This window comes from Plutella xylostella, chromosome 21 (genome assembly GCF_932276165.1).
Source record: "Plutella xylostella chromosome 21, ilPluXylo3.1, whole genome shotgun sequence".
NCBI classification, from domain to species: Eukaryota; Metazoa; Arthropoda; class Insecta; order Lepidoptera; family Plutellidae; genus Plutella; species Plutella xylostella.
The window spans coordinates 9470610-9490755 of record NC_064001.1 but is presented as its reverse complement, the minus strand read 5'-3'; the positions used below and the strand labels follow the sequence as shown (position 1 = coordinate 9490755).

The 20146-nt window shown below is 36.9% G+C and overlaps 1 protein-coding gene across 1 annotated transcript in view; it reads left to right on the top strand.

The window, feature by feature from the left end:
- Positions 1 to 20146, top strand: part of LOC105394806 (neuroendocrine convertase 1) — a 65590-nt gene that overhangs the window by 21694 nt on the left and 23750 nt on the right. The window contains exons 4-12 of the mRNA XM_038115587.2: positions 343 to 489; positions 1150 to 1251; positions 1337 to 1454; positions 2546 to 2664; positions 2793 to 2872; positions 2950 to 3082; positions 3225 to 3325; positions 3825 to 3917; positions 4555 to 4677. Coding sequence (XP_037971515.2) covers positions 343 to 489; positions 1150 to 1251; positions 1337 to 1454; positions 2546 to 2664; positions 2793 to 2872; positions 2950 to 3082; positions 3225 to 3325; positions 3825 to 3917; positions 4555 to 4677 — 1016 coding nt within the window. The remainder of the gene's footprint in view (positions 1 to 342; positions 490 to 1149; positions 1252 to 1336; positions 1455 to 2545; positions 2665 to 2792; positions 2873 to 2949; positions 3083 to 3224; positions 3326 to 3824; positions 3918 to 4554; positions 4678 to 20146) is intronic.

The window sequence follows — 20146 nt, the reverse complement described above, 5'->3', positions numbered from 1 at the left end:
GAGGTATGGAAAACAAACGCTTACAATATCTAAAAATCATTAAATATTATGCTGAACAGACAAGCTTGTTTACAAGCTTTTCCTCTATGTAAATTAAAATGATCTTTCATTTGTTACAACGTCCAACTAACCGATCGGGTTAAATAACAATAAGACTTAGTGCCAATTTCACCATTCTCTGTTAGAGCATAACCAGGGAGTAATGGTTAACTTTTGACACATCTGTCATGAATTTTATATGGAGATGACGTTTAATTTATAAATCGTTAGATAACCGACTATGGAGAAATTGGCACTAAAGTTAAAAAGTAACCAAATGTAAAGATTTATTTTAAATTCCAGCACGACACTCGCACTCGCTCCGATCTGCCGCGACTGGATCTCAACGTGCTGCCCGTGTACAACATGGGCTTCAATGGCAAAGGCGTGCGAGTAACAGTATTGGATGACGGCATCGAGCACAACCACACCGACTTGAAAACAAACTACGTAAGCTTCATAGTGCCCTGGTACAATGTTGGTTAAAATGTCACTCGCGGAGGCTACTACGGGGCACTGTGATAAAATACGGTTGAGACACATATACATTTTACATGCAATGATCAACCAATCGACTGTGGCTTCATGGAAATGGTTTGGCCTGCACTAGTGTACTCAGTTGTTTTGTTGATAAAATCCTGAATATTCGTATTTTAGTATTATTTTTTTTCAAAAATCTTATTCCAAATCTTTTCAACATTTTTATGTTCATCAATCTTTATTTAAATTACATTGTTAGGTAGACAACTTCTGTATACTTATGGTATCCGGATATTTTTAGTAAAAATGTCACCACAATGTTCCGAGTTGGCGTCGGCATTTCACAATGTCAGCAAATTGTATGGTTGCCCCTGGCAACGCAGGGACAACAGTTGGAGATTTTAACGTTTATGTGGCCCTGGTAAATTCGCGGCCGATGCGACGCGCCGCTGTCGGTTGATGTCGCTTGCGGGGCGGGCAACCGACACGCGCGGTTCAATACGGGAGATTAAAGTAAAATCCATCTAAAACTTTGTTGTTATTGTTTTATAATACTTACAATGTATAAAAATATACTAAGTAGGTACCTAGTACAATTTAATTTAATTTTGACCAATGATGTTTTCACAGGACCCAGAAATAAGTTGGGATTGTAACGACCGCGATTCCGATCCTAGTCCCCGCTACGATGAACAAAATTTGAATTCTCATGGAACTCGTTGCGCTGGCGAAGTAAGTTACCAATGTTAAAATATTTATTCTTGGATTGATACTTAATAATCAAAATTCAAATCACATTCCAATGTTTTGTTTACAGATAGCGATGGTCGCTAACAATAGGAAGTGCGGAGTAGGCGTGGCTTGGGGTGCCAGAATAGGCGGAATTCGATTGCTCGATGGACAAATCACAGACCGAATAGAGGGGGAAGCCATAGGTACAAACTTCTTACTGTTTCATGCATTCCTAGTATATGCGGACGCCATGTTGAGTCAGAATGTCGATTCATCCTCTCGATATCGTTCATTGTTTTCCCCTGACACTATCAAACACAACCTTTTACAGGCTATGAACCCTTGGTAGAATCCGTGAAATATGACGTAACATCTTCGTACTCTCTAGTGCGAACTGCGAACGCACGCAAAACTTGTCTAAAATGCCCCAACAACCTAGTCTCAGCTTAACTAACTTGTTACTAGAGGGAACCTCTGTCTTTATTGATTTGTCATAATCATAATACATAATAATTATAAAAAATAAATTAAATTATATGAAACTTTCTAAAGTAAAGTTAAACTGGCATGCAGTTAAGACATGGCATTATTTTATTTTTATTTACTTTATATTTTCTATCAAATTTAAACCCAATCTATGTATGTAACTCTGTCTGTCTTTGAAGTCTGCTTTGGTGGAATTTATTTTCAATTTTTATTTTTATATTTTTATACACAAAGTCGAGGATGTAATAAAGTGCATTACTATAGGTAATATAATATGCAATCATTGTAAATTGTTATGTGTAATGAATGATTATAATTATGTTTTTTTAATATTTTTATGCAAATTAAAACACTTAAGACAAGAAGATGGAAAAAAAAACAATCCAAATCGAGGACCGACTCATTCAGAATACCATGCGGGCGGTTTTCGGATTGCGTCTTTATTCCTTGGTTATGGACGACAGCGCCACTGTTTGTACTAGGATTGCATAAAGTTAAAACACTTCAAAACCAGAACAAGAAGGAGAATGTTAATTGTAGGTATATCCTTCTCTTTCTTTCATGACGTTAGCATAAGCCCCTCCTCTATGTCCAGGCCTGCCGATTCTAAGTAGTTAGTTGCATATTCAACAGATGGCGCTACCAGTATCTAACGCAATCAAATGTTATGTTGTATTGTAATGTTGATTTGAATTGAAGGAAATGTAGGTATATGCGATAGGATAATATTATTTATGTGGTGCATGTATACTATTTGATTACCCGATGCCTGATTGATAGAGAACTGTAAAATAATAGCTTCTTGCAGGGTTCGCATTTGATAAAGTAGACATCTACAGCGCTTCATGGGGCCCTGATGACAATGGGGAGACTGTGGAGGGTCCCGGCCGCTTGGCCGCTGAGGCGTTTAGACGAGGAGTTACTCAGGTAACATAAAATTATATTTATGAATTCTTACATTGTTGGTAACAGTGTTAATTTTTTTTGCTAAAGAAAATATTTTTCGAAATGTTAAATCAATCTTCTAAAATTGAAGAAATTTTTTCTGGTTGCAGGGCCGTGGAGGCAAAGGCAGCATTTATATCTGGGCTAATGGAAATGGTGGAAAAAATCATGACAACTGTAACTGTGACGGGTAAGTATAATATTAATTTTTCATTCATACTGCTAAGAAATGGTCCTGAATTTTCACCTATTCTTAAATTTTTTTAGGTATGCATCCAGCATTTATACTATTTCAATAGCGAGCGCCTCCCAACACGGTCTGTTCCCCTGGTACGGGGAAATCTGCTCTTCGACCCTGGCTACCACCTATTCATCGGGAGCTTATAAGGAGCAGAAGATTGTAAGAAAATCAGTTTATGCCTCTCGTCAGTTGTTAGTTTAGTGTTGTCAAACTAGACAAGATCCCTTGGTGGCTTTGAATCTGTAATAAATTCAACATGGATTGTTTCAGTGAAAAGGTCCTTACCAAATAACATTTTCAGGCAACAACCGACATCAGAAATTCTTGCACGCTACGTCACACGGGCACCTCAGCAGCTGCCCCGCTCGCCGCCGGGATCATTGCCCTGGTTCTCAGCGCCAAGTTCGTATGACTTCTAACATTTTATGGTGCCTTGGTATTTTGGATAGCCTGCTATCTTGCGAAACAAACAAGACGTGCCTTGCTTGGCAGTTGGCATAAATTTTAGTAGATTTCAGTAGATTTTTAGATGCTATCTATCTCTAATTAACAGCCGGTATTGACTTACAAACGTTCTGCGGAAACCAGATAGTAACATTCTTTACATTAATTTGCGTCAGTGTTTTCTTATTCAAACACAACACTGGCATGGCCGCTCTGGATTCCAGCCTGCCGTGGCGATGGCGACTGCTTTTAGCTGTTTAATTATCTGTGTTAGCAGTAGCATAGCACCGAATGCGAAAGTTTCCAAGTTTCCTAGGACATCCCTGAAGTGTAGCTTCTGGGTTCCTGAAGCCCCTACAAGCGGCTTCAGGAATTGTGTACTATCTTTAGCACTAATTTAGGTACCTTCTATATCTATATTTTGTAAGTAACTTAAAAGAATATAATTTCTTTTCAGCCCTAATTTAACATGGCGTGATGTTCAGCATTTAATCGTTTGGAAATCGGAGTATGCTCCTGTATCCAACAATCCTGGCTGGAAAAGAAATGGGTAATAACTGTCAAAATTTCAACTCTATGTACTTAGTATTATTTTGTATAATCCATTACTAGCATTGAGTATGAATGGACCCGAGTCCGCGTTGTTCTATGATTACTAGTTACCTATTCCAAATTCAAATTTCTTTATTTCACCAATTTTTATATTACAGATTTGTTTGAGTTCTGACTTCCGAACTAGAATTATCAGAAGTCAGTGCTCTTCCAGTTTGATGTCTTAGGTGGTAAAATTTAAAGATGAAATAATACTATACATATAAGGACTATGGCATGCAGCATGCAAATTATAAATTATTGTTTTTGAAGAGAAGCAATAAGTATAAGAAACTCAAGTGCTAAGACTTAATGAGAGTACTTAACAAAAAATACATCCGAAGATTTACCCCCTTATTCATAGAAAAGCTACAAGACGCTTCAAGAGACGATGGAAAAAGTCCTGAAGTGCCGTCATGTCCCCGTTTTGTGAAACTAGAAATGTATTTACTTTTATAAAATTACTAACGCAAAAATCTGAGATTTTTTTAGGATGATACAGAGGGTTTATTCCCATTATCAGAAAAATTATGAGCGTTGTTGATTCGGACATAGCCCACTAAATGTTAATTAAATTAAATTAAATTTAATTTCAGGGCCGGCCTTCGTTTTGATGTTCGATTTGGCTTTGGACTTCTCAATGCTGAAGCACTGGTGAAAGCGGCATTAGATTGGCAGAATGTGCCCCAGAAATACATCTGCAAAGTGGACCCAATAATGTGAGCTTCTTATTCCTTTTGTTTTCCTAGTAGTATCGTAGCCAATCAAATGTCGCTGGCATGTCAATCCCAAGCCCGCCCTGAATCACCAGGATTTTATATCTCACGTGAGACATAATAAAACATTTGAATTACACTTACACGTACATTTTTATCGTGTCAAAATTGTTTAAAGACTTTCTCCATCGTGGGCAGATAGACTAAACTTGACTTAGAATATTATTTACAAGACATTCTAATTCTACCGATGATAGTGATTAGCGAATTAAAAAAAAAAAAACTTCACAGCCACAGCCAAAATATCAATTTCCAAACGATGACAAAGTAAACGTTGTTGTTAACCGACAATACTACAACGCATTCGATACCAGTCTAGTTGACCCTGTGAATATATGGTAATCTCATATTGGCGAGGGTCTCGATTATTGGTCGGTTAATCTGCGAGTGCGATAGAGAAGCGATGAACAACTTTTTGGTTCTATGCACTCCTGGTAGAATATTCGCTTACTTTCAACGCGACTGTTTCAAATCGGTACCACGAACCCACACGAACGTAACTGATATAACTGTACCCCTACGGTCATAAAAATTGTGCTTGCCGAGAAGGTCAAACCGTATTGGTGTCGACAGCGACATCAACGGACCAGTTAAGTTGACCCCGCAACTGTTTATTTCCTGTTACTGAGTGTATGGTGTCGTCATAGTAGCGAAGGTCTTCGTCACTGGCCATTTGATACGTCGTCGTCGAGAGATTAGGCAAATAAATCTTATGCCATAAAAGGTAGAACCAGTTACGCTACTAGAACGATCTTTGCGATTCATGGTACCGATTTAAAGGAGTCTTGTCGACAGTCAACGAATGATATACTAGGAATACATGAAATCAAAGAAGTATTTAAAGAATGAAGCATCTGGTGATGAATGGGGCGGAGCAGGGTGGCGTCATGGTCAACAATGCGGATTCGCACGTATGATCGTGTTGTGGATTTGTGGTTAACAACTTACAATAGGCCGCGTAGGGTGACTGGCTAATGAGGCTAAACTAGAATGGAAACACTTGTAGGACCTACCTAGGTATTTTTCGACATAAATACATAGGTAAATATGAAAACGAAACAGAACGTCATACATACAATATACATACACACGATATTTTTGGTTGAAAAAATAAATAGGCTTAAACCATATCTTATCGGTTCGGCCGATAAAACTGGTTTTTAATAATTGTAAAATTGTAATCATTATAATTATCACTGTCCAACTTTGAAAACTTCCCTACGCTTAAAAACTAGAGACGCCACGAATATTCGGCAACTATTCGGTATTCGGCCTATTCGGCCAGTTTTTTCAGTATTCGGTATTCGGCCGAATAGTAAGTAGTATTCGGCCGAATACCGAATACTTAAAATAGTAGCAAATATCTTACAAAAAATAATAAAAAAAACAATTTAATCGAAACATTTAACTATCCATCAATAATTAATTGCGAAAACCTGAATACAACATCGCGCTTGCGACAGTTGCTCTTTTCTTCATAAAATATACAATACCTGCTACTGAGACACAGGTATTTTTTAACAAAATATATAAGGTTTGGCTACTGTTTCGAGTTGGTACAACTGGTGGTCAACCAGTTATACGGATTAAATTAATTAAATTAAATTAAAATTAAAAATCTTTATTCATTAAAACATTTTACAAAGAAAACTTAGCTTAGTCCTGTGCTAAGTCGAGACCTGTATTACAGAGACCCCGTCCCTCCTCTCGGGATCACATTACTATTTTAATGATATAAAGTGCTAGGTATACAAAAAAGTGCAATATAACATAAAATATCGGATCTGCGGTAAGATTAAGAAAAACACTCTTTAAATAAAACTTTAACTTATTGAATTATACTGGATCACCTGCCGAATATTCGGTGGCCGAATATTCGGTATTCGGCTGAGAGCGCCGGCCGAATATTCGGTATTCGGTATTCGGCCAAATCACTATTCGTGGCAACACTATTAAAAACCATGCGACATAATTATGTCATGTCACAAATCCCTTGGCCTCTCGTGAAGCATCACTGGCCAATGAACAAGAGCTTCGCTACTGAGACGACGCCATACACTCACTATGAGAAAACAAGCAGTTGCAGGGTCAATTTTACTGGTTCGTTAATGTCGAATCCACTATCTTGAGACCTTTACTAAGCATTAGTTTGTATGAAAGTTGGCTGTGGAGCAGGGGTATAGTTATAGTAGTTACGCTACTATTGCATAGTAACGTTTGGTCAAAGTCTCGTTACGCCGAAAATCGTATGGCATAAATCTCGTTTAGTAAAAAGTTATTTCGCATAACATTGTTTAGCCTAATAATAGTATGGCCAAATCTTGAATAGCCTAATAATGCTATGGCATAGGTTTATTAGGTTTATACAAAGTAATAATATTCGTTTGGCTTTAACTTTGACGGAGCGTCTCCCTACATAGCGCAAACTGGTGCCTCGTATTGTTTCCGCTGTTTGGAAAACGCTCCGCTCCGCTTCGCTGCGCTCCGCTTTGGTTTTGATGAACATGTGCACCTAACACGCTCCTCCTCGCTTTGCTCGTCGTCGCACCAATTTTTAGGTTTCGATGTCATGGGGTTTGTAATAATTATATTGGTCGTTAACTTTCGATTTTTTGATCATACAATATCGTGATTTTCGGGATGTAGGAGAAAATTACCACAATTTGTACATTTACTACATACTTAATATATTATTTATTAAGATAACATTACGAGAAACAAGATTATACATAGGTATAGACGAACATAAATTTGAGCAAACGAAACTTAGGTGTTTAAAGATTGTGCCTAAAGAGTTTTAGACGAAACGAGCCTTATGCCACATAAGTCTTGGCAAAGTGATGGTTCGGCCAAAAAAGTTTAGACCATACGAGTTATGCGAAATGAGTTTTGGTCAATAAAGATTATGCCAGATGAGCGGAACCCAGCGTAACTACTATAACTGTACCCCTGCTCCACAGCCGACTTTCATACAAACTAATGCTTAGTAAAGGTCTCAAGGTATTGGATTCGACATTAACGAACCAGTAAAGTTGACCCTTCGACTGCTTGTTTTCTCATAGTGAGTGTATGGTGTCGTCTCAGTAGCGAAGCTCTTGATCATTGGCCAGCAATGCTTCACGGGAGGCGAAGGGATATGTTGCATGGTTTTTAAGCCTAGGGATGCTTTAGAAGTTGTATTATAAGTTCGACAATAATAAATTATAATGATTATAATTTTTAACAACAACTTAACGGTGCAACTATAAGATTTGGTTTTAGCCTGAAAAAAATATTGTTTCAAATAAAAATTAGTGTCGTGTTTTTTATGTGTTTACTGTACTTACTTATACCTGTAATATGAAGAGACAAACAGACCATCGAAAGATAACTAGGTAGGTAGGTATGTCTATGTCTTACTAGAATTTCCAGATTAGCCAGTCACCCCATGTGGCCTATTGTAAGTTGCCAACCACAAGTCCACAACCACAACGAGTCCGCATGTGGCATTTGTTGACCGTGACGCCACCCTTCCCAGTCACATCACCTGATGCTTCATTCTTTAAATACTTTAATTTCATGTATTCCTAGTACGACATTCGGTAACTGTCGACAAGACTCCTTATTATCGGTACCACGAATCCATTTGAACGAAACTAGGATAACTATACCCCTGCTACAACCGACAGTCATACAAATTGTACTTGCCGCGAAGATCAATCCGTATTGGTGTCTACATGAACGGACCAGTGAAGTTGACCCAGCATCTGTTTATTTTCTCTTACTCAGTGTATGGTGACGTCTCAGTGTCGAAGGTCTCCATCACTGGCCGGTTGTTGTGTCAACGAGAAACGATAGCTGTACTAACTACCACATAAAACTTTAAATACTGTGTAACAAGTAACAAGTGTTTAAAACGAAATTTGACAGATTTTGTAGGTGTTTCACAGCACTAAACATCTTTTAAATACTGCCTAAGTTTTTGTGGTAAGGCCCCATGTATTTATTTATTTTCTAGAGATTTTCTGATGGAATCACCAACGAAAAAGTATTTTTTTTTATAACTTCCACCAATTTAATTTGTACCTGCCTCCCAAACGCCGCGACCTATTTCCAGCCCGCCAATATCTGTTTCTTTTATAAATGCTTTTTAAATTCATGCGCTCCTAGTACAACATTCGTTAACTATCGACACGACTGTCTAAAATCGGTAGCATGAATCGCAAAGATCGTTCTAGTAGCGTAACTAATAACTGTACCCCTGCTCCACAGCCGACTTTCATACAATCTTACATACATACACGCCTGTCTCCCAGAGGGGTAGGCAGAGACTATGGATCTCCACGTGCCACGATCCTGACATACTTCTTTCGCTTCCTCAACATTCATTAGTCTCTTCATACACGCACGTCGGTTTCGGAAACTCCTAATTTGGCTCTTCTTGAGTATGTCGCCTATCTGGTCGACATACTTTCGCCTAGGACGTCCTCTACCGACACAACCATACAATCTTATGCTTAGTAAAGGTCTCAAGATAGTGGATTCGACATTAACGAACCAGTAAAGTTGACCCTGCAACTGCTTGTTTTCTCATAGTGAGTGTATGGCGTCGTCTCAGTAGCGAAGCTCTTGTTCATTGGCCATTATGCTTTACGAGAAGCGAAGGGATATGTCGCATGGTTTTTAAGCCAAGGGAAGTTTTATAAGTTGTATTATAAGTTTGACAATAATAACTATAATGATTACAATTATTACCTTACAAGTTTTAACGGCCGCACCGATAAGATATGGTTTACAAAAAGTGTTTTTTTTTAAATAACTTCCGACATAATTTTAATTATCTTCGTATGTAGCCTATGTAGGTAGGTACCTACCTATCTGCCTCCTAAACAACTGGACGCATTCGAAATTGTACGCGTTTTTATACCACGACATTTTCTCACCCGCAATCCCGCAAACATCTGTTTCTTTTTTAAAATACTTTTTAAATTCATGCGCGCCTAGTACACCATTTGTTAACTATCGACACGACTGTTTAAAATCGGTTTTATGAATCGCAAAGATCGTTCTAGTAGCGTAACTACTATAACTATACCCCTGCTCCACAGCCAACTTTCATACAAACTAATGCTTAGTAAAGGTCTCAAGATAGTGGATTAGACATTAACGAACCAGTAAAGTTGACCCTTCGACTGCTTGTTTTCTCATAGTGAGTGTATGGCGTCGTCTCAGTAGCGAAGCTCTTGATCATTGGCCAGCAATGCTTCACGAGAGGCGAAGGGATTGTCGCATGGTTTTTAAGCCGTAAGAAGTTTTATAGTTTGTGTTATTAGTTTGAAAATAATAATTAATTATAGGTACTTATGATTACAATTTTTAACAACCACTTTTAACGGCGCGGCCGCACCTATAAGATTTCAGTCTGAAAAAAATATTGTTTCAAATAAAAATGAGTGTCGTGTTGTGTAATGTGTTATGTGTATGTGTGTGTAAACATCAGTACTTTATACCTATAATATGAAGAGACAAACATACCATGGAAAAATAACTAGGTATGTGTTACTAGAATTTCCAGATTAGCCAGTCTCCCCATGTGGCCTATTGTAAGTTGCCAACCACAAGTCCACAACGAGTCCGCATGTGGCATTTGTTGACCGTGACGCCACCCTTTCCAGTCACATCACCTGATGCTTCATTCTTTAAATACCTACTTTAATTTCATGTAATCCTAATACAACATTGGCTAACTGTCGACAAGACTCCTTAAAATCGGTACCACGAATCCATTTTAACGTAACTAGTATAACTATACCCCTGCTACATAACCGCATGTGACAATTGTAGACCACGCCACCCTTCCCAGACCCATCACCTGATGCTTCATTCTTTAAATACTTTCATTTCATGTATTCCTAATACAACATTCGCTAACTGTCGACAAGACTCATTTTAATCGGTACCACGAATCCATTTTAACGTAACTATGTAGTATAACTATACCCCTGCTACACAACCGACAGTCATACAAATTGTACCTGCCGCGAAGATCAATCCGTATTGGTGTCGACATGAACGGACCAGTGAAGTTGACCCAGCATCTGTTTATTTTCTCTTACTCAGTGTATGGTGACGTCTCAGTATCGAAGGTCTCCATCACTGGCCGGTTGTTGTGCCAACGAGAAACGATAGCTGTACTACCACAAAAAACTTTAAACACTGTTTAACAAGTGTTGAAATTTGGCAGATTTTGTACGTGTTTGACAGCACTAAACATCTCTTAAAATACTGTCTAAGTTTTTGTGGTAGGTAAGGAAGGCTCCATGTATTTATTTATTTTCTAGAGATTTTCTGATGGAATCCCCACCGAAAAAGTGTTTTTTTGTCTGGCGCGGGAATTATGGTGTTCTTAATGTTATGTAAAGATAATATCTTAATGTGTTGTGTTGTAATATTTACTTACCTATAATTTTATTCAAACGCGATTTTTTAAATCTATTGAGCTTAAAAAGCGAAGCAGACCGTTGTATAATACCCAGAGTAGATATTTCGGTCCTACCCTACTAGAATTTAAAGATTATTATTATTAGCCAATCATCCCACACGGCCTATTGTAAGTTGTTAACCACAAGATAAGTCTACAATCCACAACACAATCAATCATACGTGCGAGTCCGCATTGTTGACCATGAATGACGCCACCCTTCTCAGCCCCCATCCATCACCAGATGCTTCATTCTTTAAATACTTTTTTGATTTCATGTATTCCTAGTATACATTCGTTAACTGTCGAAGCGACTCCTTTAAGGGCCCGTACAGGGTGACGTGCCGCGCCAATTTTGGGTTTTCAATGCTCTTCACACAGCACACGCAGTGACACGCACACATGTAAGTTTGCACAGTGGGTCGATAAACTTTTACTCGCCAACTTTATTGACAATTATGTTCAAGTACATTTTGGGTGATTTTAGGGTAAGTAAGTATAATTCTTACTTACACTGGTAGGCACCAGGAAAGAGTAGAAATGAATAGGGGTGCCACTTTACTCTATACTCGGAACCCGATTAGCTTTCTCAAACAAATGTGGTATTTACTTGTAGAAAGGTAACTACAAGTATTAAAGTGTAGATAATAAGTTTCGGGCATCCTCCAGCCAACTGAACCCCGACGAAAAAGCAAAGTAAATACATAGTGTCGCAAAAGGGCTATACTAAGCCAAAAGGGGATGACTCAAGGGGTCATTCTGAACAACTTTTGTTCTACGAGATTTGCAAATTCGCGAAAAAAAATATTCGTTTTCCATGGTAAAAAGTCACATGTCCAACAAAGTTTCTATGAAAAAGGTTTTTTTTTTGTTAATTTCCAAAACTCGTAGAGCAAAAGTTCAGAATGACCCCCTGTCTTACTCCTTTTTACCCGACTGCCGAAGGAGGAGGGTAATGTTTTTTGATTGTATGTATGTATACAGGGTGTTAACTTGATTGCGTTGGAGCGGGAAATGGTAGATACAGCTGATGATACTGAACACGATAAGACATTAAAAAACGTATTTTATTTGCTTTTAGCTGACCAACATAAAACAGTTTTATTTAGTACATTTTAAAATTTCATAGTCACCCTATTCATGTTTAGGTACGTTTGACAGAATGACCATGAACTTGAAAGCCAAGGTCAAGGCCAAACAATTCAAAGCCAAGGTCAATAAAAAAGTATGCGTGCATCAGCACCACACTCGTGGAGCCACATCGTCAGTGCCGGTCTTAGTACTACCAGCGCCCTGGGCGAGCTTTCTACGGCGCCCCCTATCTGCAATTCAAACCCATACGAAAAAAGGCAAAGGATAATAATAAAAAAAAACACGCACTCACGCCTTGTACTAATATACTCCCTTGCGGGGTAGGCAGAGATGCATTTCTGCACCCACTTTTCGCCAGAGTGTTATGTTAGTCCCAATGTAATAGGGGGCGAGCCTATTGCCATTTTACGGGCACATTCCAAGACCCGAGAACAAATATCTGTGTTTAAACAAATACCATTGCATATAAGGCAATCGCAGTCCATTGAAACTTTTAAGTCTAAGGTTCGTCTGCACTACCTCCAGAAACAGAACAATCAGCTTAACTGATATAATACACATGTTTTGTTGTAAGTAGTATGTAAGTGTGACGATGATATTATTAAAAATATATATATTTAAAATATTATTTTAGTTAAGTATAGTATGTATTAGGTTTATGTATTGTATATGTATGTAACTTATAGGTATATATTTATTATACATGTATTATATACAAGTAAGTGTATTCTAGAGTTTGTAGGTATTTTTACAAAATTATCTTTCCTCTCAGTCTTTCGCACTACCTATAACTTTCTCCACAACACCCAAGGTTAGCTGGAAGCGAATGCTGTTAGCATTAAGTTCGCCTATGTACATAATTTTATTATTGTGCAATAAAGTATTTAATAATAATATCTGCCCCAGCCGGGAATCGAACCCGGAACCATCGGCTCAGTAGTCAGGGTCACTAACCACTACGCCATTCGGTCGTCGTCGAAGGATAATAAATAATGAAATAGGCGAAGGATAATAAATAATGAAATAACGAGCGGGGTACCTAGTAAGTCAGGCTACCGCCTCGTACAACGACAACGCCCTTGCCACTTTTGAATGTAACGTGTTTATAACAATAAACACACAATTTAGAATTTTGAATATTTTTTTTAATGAAAAGAAATAAACATTTATTAAAAAACACTAATAAAATTTTACTTTTCTAGACGATTTTATGACAATAAACACACAATTTAGAATTTTGAATATTTTTTTGTTAATGAAAAGAAATAAACATTTATTTAAAAAAACTAATAAAAATTTACTTTTCTGGCCATTCTATCGGTGAACTCTTTTATTAAGTTATCAAAGTCGATGTTTTCAGCAATTTCATTTTCGATTGACAAAGTTGCCAAGTTTGTCAATCTAGATTGAGATATTGTCGATCGCGGTTCTACCTTTTTTGGCATAAGATTTATTTGCCTAATCTCGTATTGCATAGTAACGTTTGGTCAATGTCTCGTTACGCCGAAAATCGTATGGCATAAATCTCGTTTAGTAAAAAGTTATTTCGCATAACATTGTTTAGCCTAATAATGGTATGGCCAAATCTTGAATAGCCTAATAATGCTATGGCATAGGTTTATTAGGTTTATACAAAGTAATAATATTCGTTTGGCTTTAACTTTGACGGAGCGTCTCCCTACAAAGCGCAAACTGGTGCCTTGTATTGTTTCCGCTGTTTGGAAAACGCTCCGCTCCGCTTCGCTGCGCTCCGCTTTGGTTTTGATGAACATGTGCACCTAACCCGCTCCTCCTCGCTTTGCTCTTCGTCGCACCTATTTTTAGGTTTCGATCTCATGGGGTTTGTAATAATTATATTGGTCGTTAACTTTCGATTTTTTGATCATACAATATCGTGATTTTCGGGATGTAGGAGAAAAATACCACAATTTGTACATTTACTACATACTTAATATATTATTTATTAAGATAACATTAGGAGAAACAAGATTATACATAGGTATAGACGAACATAAATTTGAGCAAACGAAACTTAGGTGTTTAAAGATTTTGCCTAAAGAGTTTTAGACGAAACGAGCCTTATGCCACATAAGTCTTGGCAAAGTGATGGTTCGGCCAAAAAAGTTTAGACCATACGAGTTATGCGAAATGAGTATTGGTCAATAAAGATTATGCGAGATGAGCGGAACCCGTCGATCGCAGATAGGTTTTTATCAGCTTAAGCTTGGAAAAACTCATCTCTCCACTAGCAACCGTTACGGGAATAGTTAGGTAATATTATTCGTAATGCTATCCAAACATTTGGATATAGTTCTTGTAAGATGCGGTATTTGATAAAATTTAAAACAAAAACAGGAGTAACCACTTTCTGATCAGGCGAAAACGATTTTAGACTTACGAGTTCATCGCACAACATACATCCATCTATATCTAATTTGGAATTTACATTTAATTTCAATTGAAGATTACTACAGAGTTTGATAGGGTCGTGTTTTTCTGGAATCCGTTTTAAATTGTACAAAAAAGACCAATATTCCGAGTATATTCAAATCTTTCGTTGAGTGAAGTTAACGTCGCGTGTCCAAAAGACAGTTGAAAAATTCAACTTAATTTTTTTTTCTGGAGTAGTTATAGGCTCATCTTGGGCAGTTTCACTAGCTTGGCGCTTAACACTTCGAATTCTTGTTGTCCCTCTAAACACAGGTTCTATTTCTAACTCTTCAGCCAATTCCTTACAGAGATGGGAATATAAAGGGGCGCCGCTTGACGGCGCCCCTTAAAGTCCGGCGCCCCTGGGCGATCGCCCAGCCGCGCCCTACCCTAACGCCGGTACTGCACATCGTCAAGGTACCTACCGAGATTTTGGCTACTCAAAGTACCCAATCCATTGTAGACATTTCATCTTACTCCATAAGTATCACTTTATTGATACACAGTTATCTTTTATGAATACAGAACATTTTCATTTTATGCTTCATTACATAGGTCACACGTATTCACAGCACAGCACAACATAAAACGAGATGAGGAACAAGGCTTGGTAATCAAAAGATACAATTGTAGGTACCTTTTCCCTTTTAGGTAATAATTATTGTAAAAAATGATTGTAAACAAGTAAACAACAATGACTGACTGACAGACTAGATCCACAGAGAAGGTAATGACTATCATAAATACTCCATGGCTAAGATACGCGAGATTGTTATTATTCTACTGGTATTCAAAGTGAGGCCATTACTTATTATGAGGATTTCCGTACTATTCTTCATCAAAGACGTCTCAATCGCAAGTACACAACACAAATCGAGATGAGCGAGTGTAAGTAATCCAATTCGTCATTGAAGTAGACCCTGTTATCATCCTGTTATGCATTGTGGTCTTTTATCTTAAGCTGCGTACAGACCGGCCAAACGAACGCCAACGAACGGGTTTTGTTGACCTTCGTTGCTCAATCTGCCCCTGTATTATGTATGATAAATGTCCATCGGTGGGCGTTCGTTGGGCCGGAAAAATAAAACGTGGTGAGTGTCAAAGGTGAATACTAAACGCTTACCTTATTCTGAGTAAAAAGGTTTAATTATTGTTCTGAGCTCCTAGAAAATTCTAATAAATTCTCCTAGTCCTCAGATCAACTACAAATAGATTCGCAATCGCCGTGTGCACTATTCTCTTTCTCACTCAAACCATAGATGTTGCCGACAAAAAAATAAAACCTAAATATGGGGAAATTTAACTTATCATAATAACAAAAACAAAACTTGAGTATATCGTCGGTTGATAGGAAAAAGACACTAAAGGCTAATTTTTCAATAGCCAGACAAAAGTTTTGCTGGGAAATAATTTTGATGCTGTTGCGTCTCAATGTTTCTTAATGTTTGTATTACCCAGATAACATTTATCTGAATATTGAAAAATCAGCCTTAGTGAGTTTTTCCTGTCAACCGACGATATAAGAAAAAAAACTTTACTCATACTTATTTGATTTCAATATAATTATTTAATATACACAAACTGAGTGGATTGTATAATTCATTGTCTTCGTCCAATCGAAACAATCCTCTTCAAAATGTGCCGAACACAATTTTTCTATGTTTCCTTGGTTCCCAATTTGTGCGACCGGTAATGTCTATCCATTTTTTTGATATTTTTTTTTCTGTCGGAAACCTATGAAAGAGATAAATGGATGAGCATGAGCATTATAATCGTGGGCCAAATATGTGATGGGGTCTTTTTTAAAGGAAACACGTATTTCGTATCAATACAATAAACTTTATATTATACAGAAGAAATCACACATGGAAGAAAAAAAAAGAAACGAACGTTTCCTCACAATGAGAGGCACCTCATTTGAAAGAGGAGAATGACTTCTACAAAATACAATCTTCACAAAAACCGAATTCGTGCGCCCCATTTGTAAACCCAACCCGAGTCCGTTACAATTTCTAGTATTTTCTTTGCATACTATAATATTTGTGGGTAAAATAAATTTTCAATAACTTGCAACACCATGTGATTTGTTATGATATGGTACCTCGTAATTTTTACTTAAAACTGATACTAAAAGACCTTACAGTATTAAAATTAGTATCGTTTTATATTAAAATCGAGCCAATAGATAGTACTATGATGAATGTAAGCTTGTTAAACTTGATAGTATCTACTTACATGTGAAAATATATCTCATCCATCATTCCATCGTGTTTTCGTTCAATATGCTTTATACAACCGAACAAAATCCACCCACCCATGTCACACACTCGTTAAGTGATGATAATAGTCTAATAAACTTAATAAACACCCACAAATCACTAGCAAATCAAAAATAAATAGCATTTAGAAAATTTTGTTGTAACTGTCAGCCTTTGTTTGGCACAGATTTTTCATTTGTTTCATTGTTTGGCACAGAGAACTGACGTAAACAGGCGCCACAGCAAAAAGGACAAAAAACATTTACAGCCTAACGTTTCTTTCTTACGCTTAATGTAGCTAAGCGTCTCTTTTTCGCAATGTCAGAACTGTCACGATTATACCCCTGTGTCCTAGTCGTAAATTATCTGTACGATCTATCAAACTTTATGAACATCAGCTGTTTAATTGTTGATTATTATGTCATTAATCATCATGAATAATTTCAATTTTATTTAATAATTGTTATTACCTACTGTGTAATTAATTACAATCATAGTTACATAAAATAAATTATGAAAAGTGAAGTTGATAACAAATTTACAGTGTGTGTTCTATTGCAATCGAATGTCTCATTGGTTATGTGTTTGTGTAGGGTGACCATGTTTTTGATTAAGGTAAAACTTTCCACTTTACTTTAGACTTTAAACATAAATATTCGAGATTCTGATGTTTTTTTTCTTAGAAACGTGCTTGGTTAGACTAATACTAACTAGAGATGCCACGAATATTCGGCAACTATTCGGTATTCGGCCTATTCGGCCAGTTTTTTCAGTATTCGGTATTCGGCCGAATAGTAAGTAGTATTCGGCCGAATACCGAATACTTAAAAAAGTAGCAAATATCTTACAAAAAGGAATAAAAAAATCAATATAATCGAAACATTTAACTATCAAACAATAATTAATTGCGAAAACCTGAATACAACATCGCGCTTACGACAGTTGCGCTTTTCTTCATAAAATATACAATACCTGCTACTAAGACACAGGTATTTTTTAACAAAATATATAAGGTTTGGCTACTGATTCGAGTTGGTACAACTGGTGGTCAACCAGTTATACGGATCTGCCGTAAGATTAAGAACACTTTTTAAATAAAACTTTAACTTATTGAATTATACTGGATCACCTGCCGAATATTCGGTGGCCGAATATTCGGTATTCGGCTGAGAGCGCCGGCCGAATATTCGGTATTCGGTATTCGGCCAAATCACTATTCGTGGCAACACTAATACTAACCCCCATTTCCCGCTCAAACGCATTCTAGTTAACACCCTGTATATGTATGTTTGTCTGTTTCTTTGTTCCCTGCTGTAGCCTAAACGGCTTGATAGATTTTGATGTATGAGGTATTGTTAGAAGCGTATTGATGGCGCGATGGCTATAGGTTATGTGACGTTCCATTAAAATGTATATAGCGCCCTCTTGAGGACATAACGTGATGATCGAAAAAATAATAATTCAACTTTGCCGTGTAAGATATCAAATGAAAGGACTTGATTTTCACATTACACAAATATGCATATTGAAGGTATTTAAATAACAACACCAAAATTATTGAAATAAAAAATGATCATGAACTACCTACCGACGTAAAATTTCATAAAATAAAAACAACTAAAAAGTTACAAATAAAAAAATACAATTATAAAAAACTAAAAACCTGACTGTACGCTAAAAACATGAAAACGAGTCCCAATGTTAATGGAAAGTATCGCAGGCGGGGACCAACTTGACCGCCACTCAAGGCCGTTTTCTAAGTAACATTCAGCTAAATGGTGAACCCTCTGCTGGTATAATTTGTTTATATACCGCTTTTTCAATACCTGTAAGTACATTTTTTGGCAGCATAATATTTATACTTAATTTTAGGGTTTCGAACGTCAAAAGAAAAAAAGCAACCGTTATAGGATCTCTTTGTTGTCCGTCTGTCTGACTGACTGTCTGTCACCGCCCTTTTTGTCAGAAACGGGTAAAGATATCAAGCTTATATTTCGCATAGATGGGGAGTACCCCAAAAAAAATATTATGGTACTCCCTGTCCCACACAAGTAAATTGGGGCTTATATTTTTTCCAGTTATTTTGATGTGTATCCTTTTTTTTTTCTTTGTTGTTTTGTATAAGTATGTGTTTCTTTTCTTTAAATCTGTATTTTTTTGTTTTTGCTGTCTATGTGTCGAAAAAATGTATCTTTATCTTCAAATCACGCCATCTATCGTTTGTTTTTTTTGTGGCTACTGTCTATAGAAGAAATTCCGTCATTGACAATTTTACGTTACGAATTTATTTTTATTTATTTTATTTTTATTTTTACATTTTCGTGGAGAATCAACAGCATTTTGTTAATAAATAATTAGGTATTACTTATGAACACATAACAACTTGATGCCATTAACAGAATGAACTTAGTTAACCCAGTAAACCTAACACATCCAGAAGAAAAACAAAATCTCTTTCTCTCTCTCTGAAAAACATACTTAATAGCCCAAACTCGATGCTTTTAGCTATTAACATCTTTGAAATAAAATTGAGCCACCACCGTGTTACTGCCCTCATCAGATCCTCACGAGACCATACCTCAACCAGCACCAAGAGACTGTATTTTTGATCCCTAACCTAATGTTCGTGCGTATTGTCATCACTTAGATCCATTCGCTATATTCCTGCTCCTCATCAGACCTTTACGGACTGTAATATCACGAGAATATTGCACACTATCTAATTTAATTTAATGTATTGAATATACTGGAAGAATTATGCTTCCTCAATTTCAAATCAAATTATGTTGGTGTCATAAAAGTGCAATGACAACCAATGTGCAGTGATTTTGTATCTGTACACGATAAGATCGCGAGCTGTCAGTGCTGCCTAAACCGACGTGACCCTTCTTTGGAGGCCAGCGGCCAACTGAGTCAAACGTCACTTGTGTTTATGATTTTATAACACAGAAAGCCGCCATAGATATTTGTATGAAGATTTGAGGGAAAAAAATTGCTCAAGTTTGGGATTAATTTACACAAAATAAGTGTGTGTTTATTAAAAAACAAGGTATTTAGCGCCTAGTCCAAGCCTTTAACTTTATAATATGATAAAAATCATATGAAAATTCTTAATAATTACGACACAGTTGTTACAATACGGGAGTGTGATTGACTGGTTTTTCTTGATATT